General features: G+C 33.7%; 3 protein-coding genes and 2 pseudogenes across 3 annotated transcripts; 3 read left to right on the top strand and 2 right to left on the bottom strand.

Moving 5' to 3' along the window:
* On the top strand, positions 1–2,766 carry LOC114729953 (LEAF RUST 10 DISEASE-RESISTANCE LOCUS RECEPTOR-LIKE PROTEIN KINASE-like 2.4; annotated as a pseudogene).
* Positions 2,767–3,773: 1,007 nt separating this feature from the next.
* Positions 3,774–4,934, bottom strand: LOC114729952 (rust resistance kinase Lr10-like; annotated as a pseudogene).
* Positions 4,935–7,642: 2,708 nt separating this feature from the next.
* On the top strand, positions 7,643–8,266 carry LOC114729950 (RING-H2 finger protein ATL22-like). The gene has a single exon (XM_028916973.1). It carries the CDS (start codon positions 7,643–7,645, stop codon positions 8,264–8,266), a length of 624 nt encoding a protein of 207 aa, XP_028772806.1.
* A 196-nt stretch (positions 8,267–8,462) lies between these two features.
* On the bottom strand, positions 8,463–13,963 carry LOC114729949 (rust resistance kinase Lr10-like). Its single transcript, XM_028916972.1, has 3 exons — positions 13,248–13,963; positions 10,381–10,471; positions 8,463–9,957 (listed from the first exon to the last, which is right to left on the bottom strand). The coding sequence occupies exon 3, from the start codon at positions 9,789–9,791 to the stop codon at positions 8,463–8,465; it is 1,329 nt and encodes a 442-aa protein (XP_028772805.1). The 5' UTR covers positions 9,792–9,957; positions 10,381–10,471; positions 13,248–13,963.
* Positions 13,964–14,399: 436 nt separating this feature from the next.
* Positions 14,400–16,844, top strand: LOC114729948 (rust resistance kinase Lr10-like). Its single transcript, XM_028916971.1, has 3 exons — positions 14,400–15,096; positions 15,454–15,480; positions 15,567–16,844. Exons 1-3 carry the CDS (start codon positions 14,400–14,402, stop codon positions 16,682–16,684), a joined length of 1,842 nt encoding a protein of 613 aa, XP_028772804.1. The 3' UTR covers positions 16,685–16,844.
* The last annotated feature ends 2,807 nt before the right edge of the window (positions 16,845–19,651 follow it).

Genomic DNA, 19,651 nt, shown 5'->3' with positions numbered 1-19,651 from the left:
ATGTTCCTCCACCAATTTGCTGTTCTTGAGCTACCTCCTTCAATCAAACTCAACGTCAAACACATTGATTACACTTCCCAAGCTGTTCAGCTCTATGATCCTCATAGTTGCCTCTCTCTGCATCTCCCTAGTCTCACTCTTCCTCCTCCTTCCCCTTTCCAGCTGCAAGCCAGCTTGTTTCTTGATGATGATGATGACTTCATCGTCTTCAATTGCTCGCAGCCGAAAAGCTCCAAGGATGTGAAATTAATCTCAACTTGCCAGCGCAGATCTACCTATCACGTATATGCCATTTCATCAAGTGCATACAACAGACGATTTCAGTTGCTGTCTTGCACCAAAGTATTTAACATTTCATCCGTCCCAGGGAAGATATTTAGAGATGATTACAGTCTTCATCTGAAGTGGTCTAATCCTAGGTGTAAACATTGCGAATCATCGGGAAGAAGATGCGGGTTCAAGAATAGCAGCATTAGTAATGAAACTGCATGCTTTGAAATAGGTATGATCTGGTCTACTTTCTCAACAAATTCAAATGTCAGACCATACCATGGATTCATTCATATAATTGTTGCTTCTAATAGATATACAAATTCACATGAACATGGAAAGCATTAAAATTCTTATTAAGATGAGTCACGGGGAGCAGGGTGTAAGCTACCCTTTGGTGCTGCCCCCTACTTCCTTTTAATTTTGGGCTCTTCTCAAATTTTTCTTGTTGTTCTTTTTATCATTAAATTCTATATAAAATGAGTGATATTTGATATTTTATGTATAAAAATGGTTTAGTTTTTAATTTTTTTAATGATTTTTTTAAAGATTTAGCACTTTAAATGGTTCAATTTCTTTTTAACTTAGAGTGCTAAATCTTTAAAAAAAAATCATAAAACATTAAAAACTAAATCATTTTCTGCAAATAAGATATCAAAATATATAGAATCTAATGGTAAAAAAAAAAATCACAAAAAAGAATTTAGAAAAAGCTCCAAAATTAAGGGGCATCACCTAGGGAGCAGCTAACACCACTCTCTGAGTCATGTGGGCCTATGCTTTCTAAAAAATCTATGATATAAAGAAATATAATATTCCTCCGATCTTTAATATAGGACCTATTTAATAGGAGTATTTTGATTAAATTAAAAAAAATAGTTAAGTTAAGTAATAATCATAAATATAACATATGTTTCCCAAAATACTCTCAGTTAAAACTTCTTTTAAAAACTGACATTTAAAAAGAAAATTTAAATTATTTTATTAAAAATATAAAGGTAGAATTGATGTATGTGTGGAATTAATGAGTAATAAGTACTCACTCATTTTATAAAATATATAGGTGTATTATTAATGAGTAATAAGTATTATTGTGGTATTTAATTATTTAATAGGGGTAATTTATGAAAGGATTGGTAAATATGAGAAATATATCCTATATTTAGGATCAAAAGTAACCTTCTAATTAGGTCCTATATTAAGGACAAGAGAAGTAATATATAAGTACTTGAGTGCATGTGCAAAGCTGACCAATATCATGCTAATTTATTTAATTTGCAGGTTCATCAAACAAGTTTTTAACCGGAGGTTAGCTCTCAAATTGAGCTTAGAATTTTCCAATGAAGTTTAGTTTTTCCTGTTAAATTTGAGTTCTTATATGTGCAGGAGTCATTGTGGTCTAGCAGCAATTATTGTTACAGTTCATTACTTCATCGATTCTTACAGATCACAGAAAGAAAGCCGGGAAATACTTGACAAGTTTCTGAAAGATTACAAAGCACTCGAGCCCACCAGGTATTCTTATGCTGGAATTAAGAGAATTACCAATCAATTTAAAGAAAGTTAGGAGAAGGATCTTTTGGTGCTGTGTTCGAAGGAAACATTTCATCCTAGTACAAAGTTGCAGTGAAAATTCTTTCTGATTCAGAAATAGGAAATGGTGAAGACTTCATCATTGAAGTTGGAACCATGGCCAAAATCCATCATGTCAACATCATTCACTTCGTCGGCTTCTGTGCTGATGGCTTTAGAAGAGCACTTGTTTATGAGTACTTACCAAATGGTTCATTACAAAATTTCATAAATTCACTTGGCCAAAGGCAAAACTATCCTGGTTGGAAAAAGTTATAAGAAATTGCTTCAAGCATAGCCAAAAGAATTGAGTATCTTCATCATGGTTGTGAGAAGCACATACTTCATCTTGACATAAAATCTCAAAATGTTCTATTAGATAGTGATTTAACTCCAAAAATATCTGATTTTGGGCTAGCCAAATTATGTTCTAAAAATCAAAGCATAGTGTCAATAACTAATGCCATAGGTACTTTTGGCTATATGGCTCCCGAAGTATTCTCTGGAAACTTTGGAAATGTGCCTCACAGAGCCGATGTTTATAGTTATGGGATGCTTCTACTTCAAGTGACGGGGGAAGAAGGATCACCAATGATGTAGAAGAAAATGCAGCCCACATCTCCTATCCTGAATGGATCTATAATATTCTAGAAGGAAGAGAAGTTATAAGAATTCATATTGAGGAAGAAGAGGATGCTATAATTGCCAAAAAAATTAGGAGTAGTGGGACTGTGGTGCATCCAATGGCATGCTGTGGATCGACCATCAATACGGGTCGTGGTTCAAATGTTGGAAGGAGAAGGAGATAAATTACCAATACGTCCTAATCCTTTCGACTCTGAAGGTCCTTCAACAAGTACAAGAGCCAGTAAGCCTGCTAGACTTGTGATGAAAGGTTTAGAAATAATCCATGAAGTAGAGTGAGAGTTAATAAATGTCAAATATTAATATTGGTTTTCCTTCTGATCAGTGATCGTGGTTCTGTCATTGTTTAAGTTTGTAGTTTTAAGTCTTCAGTCACTCCAGTATATATAGAAAATGCAATATGTAAATATATGGAAGCCTTGTTAATTATTTATATGATCAATATTTATTTTCTTTTTGAGATGGAGATGCCAATACGCTAGGAACTCTTTGGTATTGGCTTAAGGATCTTTGGATCGTGTTGCTTTTCTCTCTGTCTCTGTCTGAGTTTTCTGGTGCGTAATATTCTGAAAATTGGCATTTAGCAGTCAAATTCCTAAGAGAGCCCTCAATTCTGGACTATTTTTTTTCTCAAGTTAAGAATATGTAAAGTTCTATGAAGAATATATTACATCTGATCTGAATCCTGATGTTTTGAGTTCAAATGCAGACCAACTATATCTATAGGCTGTATACTATTTCATGACAGAGTATAGTTCAGCATTGATACTTGGGAGAGACTCTTAGCGACATTTCATTTGCAAAACTAAGTAGAATAGACTTGAAGTGCATGTTAGGATATTTATATGAGTATTTATTATTAGTTTAAATCTATTTAATATAGAATGGATGCTTCCAAACAATTTTGTATAATTCATTTAGGAATGCTTTAAAAGAGAATTTTACCCACTGGCAATATTTTTTGATCATTTTTGCTTCATATAAAAACAGCAAGTGTTATCCAAAGAGACATAAATCTTGCCAGTGCCAAATAACTAAGAACAACAACATAGTGCATTATGTTAGAAAGCTTATGCAATGGGTCATTAATTATCTGTCTTGCTGAGATCTTAAGCCATTCTGCAATGTCCAATGGATAAGGAAAGTCAACTTGAAGGCCTAACACAGAAACAAACCATGCTGACTTGTCTACCCAAAAAAATAAAACTGTACTAATCTAACAAAAGGAAATATTCTGATTCATAACTGAGAACCTTACAGAAATGTCTGGAGAACTATAAACAATGCTATGATGATCTTTCATCTTCTTGAGCTAAAAATGATGTTGTATCTGTATAATTACTTACTGATAGATCAGAGGATGACATTATCGAATTTGAATGGTTACTAACATCCACATTCAGAATATCTTGTGGATAAAAATAAGGCTTTTGAGGCATTTCTAAGTCATGCTCCTCCCCCTCAAGCATCTTTGCAACTTTGTTCATTGAAGGACGATCATTTGGCCTAGTTTGGATGCACCACAGTCCCACAATCATGATTTTCCTTGCCAACTTCATTTCTTCTTCTGTTGCATTTTCTATGTTAATCTCATTTCCTTCATTTAATTGATCATAAACCCAGAAGGGGAAGTAAAAATGACTTGACTGTGCAGCTGACACATTTAGATTCTTTCTTCTACCAGCAATGTCCATTAATAACTTCCCAAAACTATACACATCCGCTTTGTTAGAGATTCCACCCACGTTTCTATAGAAAAGTTCAGGGGCCATGTGTCCTATCGTACCTCTTATAGTTGTGAGTGACACAATGCTATCACTAGTAGGGTAGAGTTTAGCAAGGCCAAAATCAGAAACCTTAGGGATGAAGTTGTCATCAAGAAGGATGTTGTGTGGCTTTATATCAAAATGCAGAATTTGCATGTTGCAACCTTTGTGAAGATATTCAATACCATGAGCTACTCCACCAAAAATGGCATACAATTGATGAAGATCAAAGGATTGCTCATTGTCGTGTTTAGAGAAAATGTATTTGTCGAGAGATCTATTTTGCATGAACTCATATATAAGAGCATGTTTCAATCCCTCCACACAGTAACCAATGAGTTGCACGACATTCATATGGTGGATTGTACCAAGTGTAGCAACTTCATTTATGAATTCTTGATTATCAGCTTTGGGCTTATCCACCATCTTGACAGCTACCTCACAACCACTTCGAAGTTTTCCTTTGAACACAAAGCCATAACCTCCTTTCCGAAGTTTGATTTTAAACCCTTTTGTCATCTTCTTGATTTCTCCATAGAAGTACCTTATAGGCATGATATTGTTGTCACTCTGCAAAAATTCTTCAATGTTGTCTTACATTGATAAATGTCTCCGCAGACATTTATAGATCATAAGGGCAATGACAAATGGAGTCCCCAGAACAATTTTACCAAGAGTATGATAAACCGTTCATGAAAATTTGAAAAATTAGAACGCGCCCTTGGACGAGTACTTCATTATTATTGCTTGGCTAGTTATTAAACTATTCATATTCACACTCTTATGAATTAGATAAATCTGTTGGAGTAGTCAAGGGATTACCTAATATAGTGTGTACGTAGCCCACAAGATCTGAAAAATAGAAAAAAAAAACTAATATTAGCTTCCATAAAGAGAAAATAACTGTAATGTTAAAATAGTTAGTGCCACATATTGAATACATATTAGTGTGAAGGTGAGCTCTTGGCATTAGCTATTTCCTTCGCAACCTATAAACAATTATTTATACATCGTACAAGAAAAATAAAATAAAAGTACACTATTATTCAATAAAGATTATACTCTTCTGGTCCTTAATATAAAACATATTTAACTAATTTGATTAAATTAAGAAAGTCAGGTAACTTAGTTAATCATAAGAAATTTGACATGTTTTTTCTAAAACACCATAATCATCTTCCTTAATATCTCATCTCCCTCTTCTACTTGATTATAGTTGAAGGAGTATTCATAAAGGTAATTTAAAAAAATTTGATAAATATGAGAAATAATTTTTATATTTAAGACCAAAATCAACTCAATAATTAAGTCCTATATTAAGAATTGGAGGAGTAATAATCAAATGAATAGGTCATAAAAATCATTTGTGAAAGGGGAAAAAGGTTGATGTCTAAGACAAATCTTTAACAGTAAATTCATAAAAGTTTTATACATGAGCAGTAGAGATCTCTGACTTTCTTTTTTCTGTGAGATCCTCATTACAGTGCAACTTGCAAGGATGTTTTATGCAAGATGGAATCAAAGAAGTTAGAAGTTATGATGGAGTGCCTTACCCTGGATAATTAAAAGGATCATTTTGAAAATGCCACTTGCTACTGCTACACCAGATAAACAAATGTATAAGTACAGGGATATGGTATATGTATTTTACTGACAAGATGCGGGCAAAAAAAATATTTTACTGATAATATGATAATGATTGAGATTTTATTCTGTCCGTGTGTTGCTAACTCTTTACTTTTAAGTATTTAAATGTTTTTATGGATTAAAAAAATTCAAACAGAAAAGCATTCTTTTCAAAACACAAGTAATACCTTCCAAATTTGTCAATAGCAAAAAATAGTCATCTCAGGGTGCTTAGGGTAATGGATAGATTCCTCTTTAAAAAATAGTCATCTCAGTGCGCTAAGGCTAATGAATAGATTGCTCTTAACTAGATAGTTTATTGCTTTCTTTATTGCATATACAAACCAAACGAATTCAATTTCATCGACACTAGTTTTTTTAATTATATTTTTTATTTTAAAAATATATATGATAACAGGGGAATGCATATGAATATATGATACACACACCCTGAACCAAAAAATGATATATTTTTCCCAAAAAATGGTTTTGTACCACTTGTATAATATTATTGGCAACTAGAATTACATCAAAATTCAATAATGGAACATCAACGTAAGCAGGAAAAAAAACAATTAATGGACTTACCTATTTGACAGCGTGGTTTCTCTTTGGCAAGCCAAACGCTAGAGATATGGAAACTGCGGTCGTAAACTCCTTCTTCTCTGTATTCTTGTTGCTAACTCTAAGGTTTCTAGTGTCTGTAGGAAGCTCAAATAGCCGTCCAGAACCTGAAACATCACGTGGAAAACTTCCTGTTCGGTTTCCTTTCTGAGTAAAAGGATGTTACTCTGCTTGTTTGACATAAGGGATTTGGTGGCTCCATAAAATTTTTTCAAATGCATAAGCTAGTTCGTCCATGTTCGCACCATCCGTCGTATCATTTCATTCATTTGAGTCTGGTTTTTGGTCTTTACTGCTCTATGCATAAGCTTATTGACCGTGTGAAATACCTTTTGTACAAGTCTTTATTCGATGATATTGTTCCTTCAATGCCTTTGGATTCCATCAATAGATTTTACAAATTACATGCACACACGTGTTTGAGTCAAGAACACCACAGCTAAATTACAGAGAGTGTATAAGATAGAGAAGTTATAGCAACACTATAAGATAAATCTGATAGAAGTATCCTCTCATTATTTAATGAATTTTTTTTATTCACATTATAGAGAGTGTTAAGCAATGATATAACTAATGATTGCATAAAAAAATGATATAACTAATGAGAAGGGGGAGGCGGGAAAACAGAGAGAGAGAAATGCCACCAAGGCTATGTTTTCCTATTACAAAGATAGGGGGCTTCAGTGAATGCATGCATAGTTATTAGCAAACAAAGCTACCATTTCACCCAAGTGATCGTGATGGCGTGGACCTTGTCAGTATATTATCGTCTCATTTTCCCACGCTTTCTTGTCAGGGACTTCTATATAATTTATAGTTAACTTCAAGGACTAACTTTGATAGGTTTTAAGGAATTTTGAAACTACAAGGACTAAATTTAAGGAAAACAAAAAAAACAAAAAACAAAAATCACTCATCTAGCTACTGGGAGAAAGCCAGAGGGTGGAGATGATGGGAACTTCAACGGCAAACTCCTTCATTATTTGCTTGTTGCTAATAGCTGGGTTCTCAGAATCTGTAGGAAGTCGAAGTAGCTGTCCAGAACCTGAAACAAAATGTGGAAACCTTGCTGTTCCATTTCCTTTCCGGATAATAGGACGCCAACCTAGAGAGTGTGGTTATCCTGGGTTTGGTTTACAATGTTCCTCCACCAATTTGCTGTTCTTGAGCTACCTCCTTCAATCAAACTCAACGTCAAACACATTGATTACACTTCCCAAACTGTTCAGCTCTATGATCCTCATGGTTGCCTCTCTCTGCATCTCCCTAGTCTCACTCTTCCTCCTCCTTCCCCTTTCCAGCTGCAAGCCAGCTTGTTTCTTGATGATGATGATGATGATGACTTCACTGTCTTCAATTGCTCACAGCCGAAAAGCTCCGAGGACGTGAAATTAATCTCAACTTGCCAGCGCAGATCTACCTATCACGTATATGCCATTTCATCAAGTGCATACATCAGACAATTTCAGTTGCTGTCTTGCACCAAAGTATTTAACATTTCATCCGTCCCAGGGAAGATATTTAGAGATGATTACAGTCTTCATCTGAAGTGGTCTAATCCTAGGTGTAAACATTGCGAATCATCGGGAAGAAGGTGCAGGTTCAAGAATAGCAGCATTAGTAATGAAACTGCATGCTTTGAAATAGGTATGATCTGGTCTACTTTCTCAACAAATCCAAATGTCAGACCATACCATGGATTCATTCATATAATTGTCGCTTCTAATAGATATACAAATTCACATGAACATGGAAAGCATTAAAATTCTTATTAAGATGAGTCACGGGGAGTGGGGTGTAAGCTACCCCTTGGCACTGCCCCCTACTTCCTTTTAATTTTGGGCTCTTCCCAAATTTTTCTTGTTGTTCTTTTTATCATTAAATTCTATATAAAATGAGTGATATTTGATATTTTATGTATAAAAAATGGTTTAGTTTTTAATTTTTTTAATGATTTTTTTAAAGATTTAGCACTTTAAATGGTTCAATTTCCTTCCTGTTCGGTTTAGTTAAAAATGAGGTTGTCTCTTTAGGATTATTCACTAAAGGATCAGAGGATCTAGGCGTTGAAAGTAAATGAGCACTAACATCAATTGTTGGTGAATCTTGTGTATATAGAAGAGACTGCTGAGGCGATACTGACTCTTGCTCCTCTGCTTCAAAAGCCTTTTCCCTTGAAGGATGATTGCTTGATGAGTTGGATCGTTGTGTTGAATATGCATTATCATCCCTTGCTGGTAACTCTTTTGGATATAGATAAGGCTTTTGAGGTAATTCCAAGTCTTGCTCGTCTCCCTCAAGCATCTCCACAACTCTGTTCATTGAAGGACGATCGCTAGGCTTGGTTTGAATGCACCACAACCCAACGATCAGCATTTTCCTTGCCACTTTCATTTCTTCCTCTGTTGCATCTGCTATGGTAATTTCATTCCCTTCATTTAACTGATCATAAGCCCAAAAAGGAAAATAAAATTGACTTGATTGCTCAGCCAACACATTCAGATTCTTCCTTCTACCAGCCATCTCCATTAATAACATCCCAAAGCTATACAAATCAGCCTTATAGGAGACTCCACCTATATTTTTGTAGAAGAGCTCGGGAGCCATGTATCCTATAGTTCCTCTTGCTGCTGTAAGAGACATAATATTATCATTTGTAGGATAGAGTTTAGCAAGCCCAAAATCAGAAACCTTTGGGATGAAGTTGTCATCAAGAAGGATGTTGTGCGGCTTTATATCAAAATGAAGAATTTGCATATTGCACCCTTTGTGAAGATATTCAATACCACGAGCTACTCTGAGAGAAATGGCATACAATTGATGAAGATTCAAGGATTGCTCATTATCATTAGGTTTAGAGAGAATGTATTTGTCAAGAGACCCATTTTTCATGAACTCATATACAAGAGCACGCTTTGATCCTTCCACACAATAACCTATGAGTTGCACAACATTAACATGGTGGATTCTACCAAGTGTTGCAACCTCGTTGATGAAATCCTGACCATTGGCTTCCGCATTATCCAACATCTTGACAGCCACATCACGACCACTTCGAAGTTGTCCTTTGAACACAGAGCCATAGCCTCCTTTTCCAAGTCTTATTTTAAATCCTTTTGTCGTCTTCTTGATGTCATTGTAGGAGTACCTTATAGGGATGATGTTGTTGTCGCTTTGCAGAAAATCTTCAATGCTTTCATACATTGATAAGTGCCTTCGTCGGCATTTATAGATCAAAAGGGCAATGACAAAAGGAGCCCCCAGCACAAATTTACCTCCAGTATACATCGTTGTTAATGAAAATTTAAATGAGAAAATAGATAATCAGAAAGTACCCTTTACCTGAAACTAGTATTGAGTTTCTATTGTTTGGCCAGTCATTGAACTGTCTACTCTTCAAAATTAGACAAGTCTGCCAAAATCAAGGGATATTTACCTAACAACATGCATGTTACTGCAAAACAGAGGAGAAAAAAATTGACATCAGTTTCTCTCACGAGATAGTACTATGATTAATGTGAAAACAGTTAGTGCAACGCTTAATAGGTTGTGAAGTTGTTATTTTAGTATGGAGGTGAGCTTTTGACCCTAGCTATTCCTTCGCAGCATAGAAACAATTATTTATATGTCGTAAGAGAAAAATAAAATAAAAACACACCGTCATTTAATAAAGTTTATAGTAAAATGAATAACTCATGAAGGTCATTTGTGAAGGGGGAAAATGTTGATGTAGGACAAATTTGATAGTAGATTCATAAAAAATTTATATATAAGCAGCAGAAATTTATGATGTTTTTCAATGAGATTAATTCTTTGATCCTGTGCAACTTCCAAGCATAGAACCGAAAAAGTTACAAGCTATCGTGAGATGCCTTACCTGCGATTAACCAAAGGATCCCCATAAGCGCGACAGAAATTCCTGATGCCACACCAGATGCACGAATGTATCAGTACGGATATGTGGTAGACTATTGTAAAACCAAATAATAATAATAATAACAACAACAACAACAAAATGATATCCAAGAAAAAAATATAAGATATATATATTCCTTAGAACTAAGAAAAAATTAAATGTGTGATGGTTGTGAACTATAGATGATACGTATTTAGCTGATATATCATACATGATTTTTCTTAGAAATTAAGAAAAATAATTGACAAAAAAAAATAATTAAAAGGAGGAGAATACTAGAGGATAGCATGAGTTTAAGGTGGACGGACAAGTGCTAGCGTGCTAATCATAATATCCTTGCGACGTAGGATCACTTTTTCCCATAATGAAAACTATGATGGTTCAAGCAATATGGGGAATATGTTAATGCTAGATTAAAGTGACATAGTTTATAAAAAAAAATATAGATAAGTAGTTGAAAGTATAAAAATTAAAGTGCCGTCTTCATCTAAAGAAAAAATAGTTTAGGAGATAAGCAAAAGACAACAAATGCTATTTTTTTTCCTAAAAAGGTATGGTTAGACGGGAATATGGGAGAGATATTTTTCAATCCAATCGGAAATTTGGTAATTGTGATCCTAAACTTATTTATACCCAAGTACCTAGGGACTTTAGAGCTATTTGGTCATTAGGTGGGATTTTGCTGTATTTACCATTCTTATGTGAAACTTCAGTGTAATTTTTCCTCAAATTTAAAACGAATTCTCCAACATAATTAGTTCACATTTTTTTAAAAAAGGATATAATATCTCTCCTTTTCATTACTCGTCAAATTAAAACTCATTTTTACTCTCATTCTTATTTTTTAGCGTTTCAATTTCAATCAAAGATTGTTTCATAGACCAAACATGACACCAGTTTTCTCCCTTGGCAAAACGAAAGTTAATTAACAACCGATAATTCCGGGTATTGATAGCCAAGCATTCAAAAATGAAAATTACGCAGAAGATGACAAAAGTCATAATTGACTCTTGCGGGAAAAAAATCAAATTAAACTTGGTCTCTCTTGTGTTACAAGGAATGTAGGATAGTTTTGTTCAAGAATATAGTAACAAATCGAGGGATTGGCCCTGGTGGAGTGTGCGCGTGTGTCGGGTTTTTTTCCCCCCGGGGGGGGGGGGGGATATTTTCCACTAAAAGCTAGGAAAACCATTCCATCTGTATAATGGAGGAGAATGGAAGTATGGTAAAGTCAAAATTGTCCCTCAGATATGAGTATAACCAAAATATAATGAATTTTTAACATGTCGATAAACTTTTTTTTATTTAACTTTCATTTATTATTTACGTTTTATTTTCTCATCTTCATTTATATTTGTTTATATTTATTTTTTATTATATCTTTCATCATTTTCATTTTTACATCTATTATTTCGATTTTATTCAGAATTCATATTTTTTTAATTTATTTTGTTTTAATTAGTTTTGATATAATATTACATTTTGATGTATATGTATATATTGGGAGCCTTCTTGAAAGTAAATAATATTTTATCAAGGGCAACTTAGTCATCTATCATTATATCTTTTTCATCCTTTTCATATTTTATAATAAAAAAATATAATAAACAAAATATTACTACTTCCTAGTTTAATTAAAAAAAACATATCATAATACAAAATATTACTACTTTCTAGTTTGTAATTAAATATGAACTACAAATTAAATGTTACATTAAAGACAGGAGGGCTACTGTCTTTTTCAAAACATATGAAATGAGGTATTAGTAATCTCATTTCCATTTCTTTATAATCCATTGCAACGTACTCCTAAGTCCTACCAAATACAAGGTAAAGTCATCGTGATTCTTGAGGTTAGTGGTGGAGGAGGACTTATATTAAATGTTAACTGAATATTATGACCAAAATTTACTCAAAAAAAAAAGGACCAAGATATTTAATATATCTTTTATCATTTAATCATCTTCATTTTATTCTTGCATTGATTTTAGGAGAAATTGCAAAAAAAATCTTAAAATTGTAAAAACGCAGATAGAGACCATTGACAACTTCACTTTGGGTTTTGACAACTTCATGATATATTATTATTGTCAAAACCCAAAGTGAAGTTGTCAAGGGTCCCTATCTGCATTTTTACAATTCTAAGGTCTTTTTTTGCAATTTTTCCTTGATTTTATCTAATAAATACAAAAGTAAAATTGAATATAATTCTTTTTCATTGAATGTAAAGAAAGTTACTCGATTTTGTCGACATGCATTTTCATTCTTTTTTTTTCCTTCTTATTTTTACACACACTTTGATTTAATTTTGGCCAACACGCCTTGATTTCAATCAGACTTTTCATATGCAACAATCTAAAGCTTACACACAAAGCTGGACTGCGAGAATACAGGTAGAAACTAATTTTCGGCCAAAAAAAAATACAGATAAAAGCTAGGGTTTAATTATAATAATTATTGAAGGCTTTTTCAATTATAAAAATTTTTCTTCCAGTCATAGAAAAGAAACGACACAAATTAATTAGTTCGTATTTTATCAAGTAAAATATAATAATGGAAAAGCTTAGATATTTTTATCCTAAAAAATGGAATTACATGTACACATAGGGTGTTAACAATATGATTGATTTATTGCAAGGAATTCCAAATGCAAGGGACGAGTAAGGATAGAGAGTGCATGAATCAAAGGTTAAAAAAAAACAAAAATGAAGAAATGAGCTCCAGCTGTATGTCGAGCATATATGTGTGTATATATATAATTTTTTTTTTACCAGCGAGCATATATGCATTGACATATGGAATTAAATCGACTAACGTAATGGACTTACTTGGAATACAAACTGGTTGCATATTTCCTTGATGGAAACGTAAGATTGCGTGTTCTCTATAGTTGGGGCAGAAACTGTTGAGCCATGAAAGTTCAAAGCCAGAAAGAAGCATATTGTGGATGTCTGTGCAGGACCAAGACTGGTTGTTCTTTGGAGCAGGCGCCGACGTCATATATATAAGTTCTACGCCACAATCATCGTCCAACCCCAAGTCACTGAGAGTTTCGCTGCCAACATTCACGTACGAATATGAAGAAGAAGAAGCTACAGAGCCATTTGAATTTTTGAAGCAAGGAGATGTGTCCACAAACCGAGGGGAATCCACAGGTTGTTCACACCTTACGTATATCATATATTTCCCCAATTCATGCCGCGTCCCATGTCCATCTTCATACTCCTCATAAAAGCCGACGCGATATGGAGCCATATCGCTAAAGTTGTCATATGTTAAAGAATACTCAGGAAGGGAAGAGGAATCCAACTCTAGAATATTAGCATCCCTCACTCAGATTGTGTAGTTCTCATAATTAATGGACACAACACTGTATCTCTCAGATTGCCAGCACATTACCAATTCGTTGTGCTCGCAAGATAGGCTGTACCTGTGGTCACCACACTGCTCTGGAGACTCTCTTAGCCGAAAAGGATTGATAACATCGTGATCTCCGCATAAACTAGAGCAGTTCTTGTGTCCATCTGATGCCTTGCAAGTTCTGCAGAATAACATCATCAGGAACAAAGCGACCAGAAATTTTCCTGAAGAGGAACACATGTCCGTTATCATGATCTCAAAATGAAGAGTAATTAGTAGTCTCAACTTCGGAAAGACATATAAAAGTCCTTCCACCGATGTATTTAGCATAATCAAGAAGCTGCCTAGAAATTTTTCTTACGACACTGACAGCTTGTGTATTGACACCACATGTTTCTTATTATCCAGAAGTTGCCCAGAAATTATTCTGAAGTTGACACTTGACAGCTTGACAGGACTCCCTATAACTCACAAAGGTGAGAGTTTATTGACGTAAGCAAGTACATCATGCAAGGAAAGTGTTAGGAAGCTACACGTGTTTGGAAAAACCGCTTGGTTTCGTATTTGAGATGAGATTAGGAACTTGTTATCTCATCTTGCTACTTAGGAGAAGCCAGAACATGGAAACTTTACCTGTAAACTCCTTCTTCCCCTTATGTTTCTTGCTAATTCTTTTGTTTTCAGAGTCTGTAGGAAGTTGGAATAGCTGTCCAGAACCTGAAACATCATGTGGGAAACTTCCTGTTCGGTTTCCTTTCCGAGTAAAAGGACACCAATCAAAACAGTGCGGCTATCCTGGGTTTGATTTAGAATGTTCTTCTGCCAAACATGCTGTTCTTGAGCTTCCTGGATCAGTCAAGCTTAATGTCAAACGTATTGATTACAAATCCCAAACCATTCAGTTATATGATCCTTCTGGTTGCCTTTTAAGGCATGTCCGTTATCTCACTCTACTTCATTCCCCTTTCCAGTTCATAGACCGCTATCTTTATGACTTTACAATTTTCAATTGCTCGTCACCAAGGGACATAATACTACATTCAAGGTGTCTAAGCGGCTCAACCTATCAAGTATATGCCGTTTATTCTGATGAGGATATCGAAGTGCTTCCCTTATTTTGCAAAAAAATATTCAACGTTTCATCCATCCCATTTGACATTATTGAGCATGATGATAATAGCACTCTTTATTTGATGTGGTCTCATCCAATGTGTGAACATTGTGAATTAAAGGGAACAAGATGTGGATTCAAGGATATCACAACAAGGAATAATACTACCAGTTATGATACTACGTGTTTAGAGGTTCGTCACAAAGGTAATATTGATCTCTTGCATCAAAACCTGATCCCCTTTGTCAAAATGTATATCATTTAGATAAATCGACTATAACATGCATCCGTTAATTTAATAATTACCTCTAATGAGCATATGAAGTGCTTGTTTGACATATCCCCATAATCACTTAAAAAAAAAAAGAAGAAGCTCTTTTGCACTTCATAAGATAAAACTTCTCTCATATTTAAAACAAGCTAATCCAAAAACCTTCAAAATCACATGAATGTATACATTTCTTGTCTGGTGTGAAGCATCAAAGTTCCTCATATGGTAAGTCATGATTGGGTTAAATTCTCTTACGCATGCTATTGATCAATCATGTTAATTTCATTTGCAGGCTTATCAAACAAATTTGTAATTACAGGTTAGCATCAAGTTGATATTGGTATTTTCTCCTAGTGGCCAATTGTAGATTTTGAAACTCAATTTGAGCTCTCACATCATATGCAGGATCAATCTTGGGCTCACTTCTTCTAGTGTTGACCCCTGTTGTAATTCATTATGTTTGCAACTCTTACAAATCAAGGAAAGAAAGCCAAGCAATAATTGAAAAGTTTCTCAAGGATTATAGAGCTCGCAAGCCAACTCGATATTCTTATGCTGAAATCAAGAGGATTACCAATCACTTTGAAGTAAAGTTAGGGGAAGGATCTTTCGGTACAGTGTTCAAAGGAAACGTTTCATCTGAGTTCGAAGTTGCAGTTAAGATCCTCACTAATTCTGAAGGAAATGGTGAAGAGTTCATCACTGAAGTTGGAACAATGGGCAAAATCCATCATGTCAACATTATTCGCTTAATGGGCTTTTGTGCTGATGGCTTTAGAAGAGCACTAGTTTACGAATACTTTCCAAATGGTTCCTTACAAAATTTCATAAATTCATTAGACAAAAGCCAAAACTTTGTTGGTTGGAAAAAGCTTCATGAAATTGCTTTAGGTATAGCCAAAGGAATTGAGTATCTTCATCAAGGGTGCGAGCAACGCATACTTCATTTTGACATCAAACCTCACAATATTTTATTGGATGATGACTTCACTCCAAAAATATGTGATTTTGGACTGGCCAAATTGTGTTCCAAAGATCAAAGCATAGTGTCAATGACTAACGCCAGAGGAACATTGGGTTACATTGCTCCAGAAGTCTTCTCACGAAATTTTGGAAATGTATCTCACAAAGCAGATGTTTATAGTTTTGGGATGTTGCTACTTGAATTAATAGGAGGAAGAAGGATCACCCATGACACAACAGAAAATGCTCCCCACATTCACTATCCCGAATGGATCTATAATATTTTAGAAGAAAGGGAGGATGTAAGGATACATATAGACGAAGACAGTGATGCTAAAACTGTAAAAAAATTGGGAATAGTGGGACTGTGGTGCATTCAATGGCATCCTGTGGATCGACCATCAATGCAAGTAGCGGTTCAAATGTTAGAAGGAGAAGGAGACAAATTACCAATACCTTCTAATCCTTTTAATTCTGAAGGTACATCAACAAGAAAAAGGTCCAGCGTGCCTACAAGAAGTCTGATGCAGGGTTTAGAAATAATCCAAGAAGTAGAGTGACAGTCAATAATGATAAAATATTAACCGGTTTGGTAGATTTTGAAGTTTGCCTTTTGTTGTGTGTTGTTATGTCATTTGTTCACGTATGTTGTTTGAGCCTTGTGTCTTGAGAAGAGAAGAATGCAACATGTAAAGCATATATCTAAGACTTCTGTTTTTTCCCCCCTCCTATGATATGTGTTCAACCCAAGCATGATTGCAATTTATGGTCAAAATTTATCGCCAATAATTAACACTGGAATTGGATCATCGCTACATGATCTCAATATATATTCTCCTCATATGTAATCTAGCTGTAATAGGTACGATCATCAATTAAGGGGGAAATATCTCATTCATTCTTAATTTTCGTATATAAATACCAAGTAAATCTTTCATGTAGGTTTGGCGTAAAAGGTTTCCATAATTCCCATGAAGTATACTAAAGAAATCACTTGAATAAGCACATCAGGTCTCAAGCAAATTCTTCTCCTTTAATTTAATTTGAATATTTTCAAATGTGGGGAAATAATCAATAGATCGACATTTTAATAACATAGGGATAAAGAAGTATTAAGACATACAGAGAATAATATAATGAGGATGCAATTCCCGGCCGGTGACATTCCATATATGTATGAAAATATATATGAATATATATATATACACACACACACACACCTGCTTGTTTTTAGTAATCGAAGTATATGTTTAATAAAAATTAAGAACACAAACAAGAAAAGTTGAGTTTCAGACTTAGATTCAAGATATACTCGCTATGTAGCACAGCATAAGAAATTAAATTGATAGTTTGTAATGCAATACAATAACTGTTGGAATCACAGCTTAAAAGTTCACGCAAGAGAAAAGAGATGAAAGAACAATGCATAATTTGCTTTATTTTTTTAGACTTAGAACCCTAATCTGTGTAAGTATTATATGTTTGAGTTAAATATGGGTATTTCTTCTCACACAGATTTAAGTCTTGATTCATTATATTATGAGGGACTAATTCATTTTACTAGACCTAATCTTTATTAGCTTTCTATCAGAGACTTATTCTAAGCAAAAACACATAAAACATGTAGATAATGAGACAGCTGAAAATGACTAAAATTCAACATGGTTTTTATTGAAATTAATTGTGTAAATGCCAACGGCTTCATTTAGAAGGAAAATAAAACTTGTAGATGAGTTAGATTTTGAAACTTCGAGGCAATCAAGACTCAAGATCAACGTATTTACAAAAATATTTATAAATTGTTCATCAATGAGATCCTGGTATTGATTTAAATTCAAATTCTTATGAAATAAATATCAATTCTTATTAATTGGATCAAGTTTTTTGTAGTGTACATGCCTTTGCCCCCCCCCTTCTTTAAAGATACCTCCGTTATCCAAAATTTTCAAAACAAGTGCGATTTTAATTTATTTGTCCTTTAAAAATGAGGAGCCAAATGAAACTCAATGAGGAATTGAAGCCTCAGCGAATTTTTCCAAGACAATGAGATTATATTGAATTTCGAAGATGGGGTTGCTAGGGATTAGACGTGGTCAATGTACGAAAGTAACAACCTTATCTTCCACCCATGATTCCTTTTCAAAATACATTGCACCTTGGAATCAAAGCGACGGATCAATCAATTTTAGTCATCACGATAGCGATGACCAAAAAGTGTGTATAGATGGAAAAGTGAGTCGTTAAGAGGCCCTCAGCTGGCCTTTAATTTATTTTTTCATCGGACTAATAGAGAAGCCCTAAGTCTAGCTATCCACAAGGGCTTATTATTACAAATTAACTAATATAGTCTACAACTTTGATGAGTTTCCTGGAAACTAAGGCGCATTCAGAAAAACTCAACGTGCCTGCAAGGGTGGAAATTCGTTCTCTTTATTCTTTGTTCATCCTAACCATCACGGCGCATTGCGTGTTTTTCTGTCGTCAAATTTGAATACGAAACGACAAAAGAAGAAAAGGACCTGTCATCTAATTACTAGTGTAGCATTTATTTTTTTAGACTTTGACAAGTCTTCTTTAGTAAAAAAAAAGATTTACAGACATGCACCCTTGTGTGTGCCTTTGTCAATCAAACTATAATGAACCTACAAAATTTAAATTAAATATACATATATAATATTTTTTATGCAAATAATTATATATGTACATATATATCATTAAAAACTAAAAATGAACTATATAATAATTTTAATTTTAATTATTATTATGACAAAATAATTTTTAAATATTTATTCTACTATTTATTTTATGATTTTTTATTTCTTTTAAAAATTATTTTTAATATAATATTAATTTTAAATGAAAATAATTTTAAATTTTAAATCATATATATGTTTTATAAATATATTTTTTAAAATTTAATTTTTATTTTTATTTAACATTGATAAGATATATAATTTAATTATATATTTATATTATTTTTTAAAAATTTATTCACCAATTTTTTGATGGATTAATGACGTAATGAAATTATAAAGTTAGAAAGAAAAAATAGATTAAAATTTTATATTTAAAATCAAAATAAATTCATATATAGTTTTTATATTTATATTTAGACGTGGAAGTAATATAATATACGTCTCTCCAAATGAAATTGACACAGGAAGCTTCACCGAAGCCAGTGTCCGTCATATTGTTCATTGACTTGGTCCGCTCTTTGCAGCGAAAACAAAATGAGAAATGGAAAGATGAAGATACCATCACACCATGGAGAAAAGTCTATGGCCTCCCAAGTTGTGTTGTGCTTGTCACTCTCCATTGACTTGGGCAAAGCCAAAATGAAAAATGTAGAAGTAAATTAATTATCACATCATGGAGAAAAATATATGCCTAAGTCTCATTCCAAAAACATCCCTCGCTCCAATAATTTAATTTTGATGTTGACTTACACAAGATGACAAGACCCATTTTACACCCTCTCAACCATAGAAACTGTGATTAGGGGAGAGATTCATGATAATTAAATTCAT

The sequence above is a fragment of the Neltuma alba genome, unplaced genomic scaffold (assembly GCF_004799145.2).
Source record: "Neltuma alba isolate B1F8T4 unplaced genomic scaffold, ASM479914v2 tig00012694_pilon, whole genome shotgun sequence".
NCBI classification, from domain to species: domain Eukaryota; kingdom Viridiplantae; phylum Streptophyta; class Magnoliopsida; order Fabales; family Fabaceae; genus Neltuma; species Neltuma alba.
The sequence above is the reverse complement of the archived record's forward strand: the minus strand, read 5'-3'. Positions and strand labels throughout refer to the sequence as shown.

What these genes read in the sequence shown, in the direction of transcription:
- LOC114729948 (XM_028916971.1), top strand. Translation starts at nt 14,400, where the DNA reads ATGGAAACTTTACCTGTAAACTCCTTCTTCCCCTTATGTTTCTTGCTA. An exon ending in TTTAGAGGTTCGTCACAAAG is followed by an intron (nt 15,097 to 15,453) that starts GTAATATTGATC and finishes TTTCATTTGCAG; the next exon opens with GCTTATCAAACAAATTTGTA. An exon ending in AAACAAATTTGTAATTACAG is followed by an intron (nt 15,481 to 15,566) that starts GTTAGCATCAAG and finishes CATCATATGCAG; the next exon opens with GATCAATCTTGGGCTCACTT.
- LOC114729950 (XM_028916973.1), top strand. Translation starts at nt 7,643, where the DNA reads ATGTTCCTCCACCAATTTGCTGTTCTTGAGCTACCTCCTTCAATCAAA.
- LOC114729949 (XM_028916972.1), bottom strand. Translation starts at nt 9,791, where the DNA reads ATGTATACTGGAGGTAAATTTGTGCTGGGGGCTCCTTTTGTCATTGCC.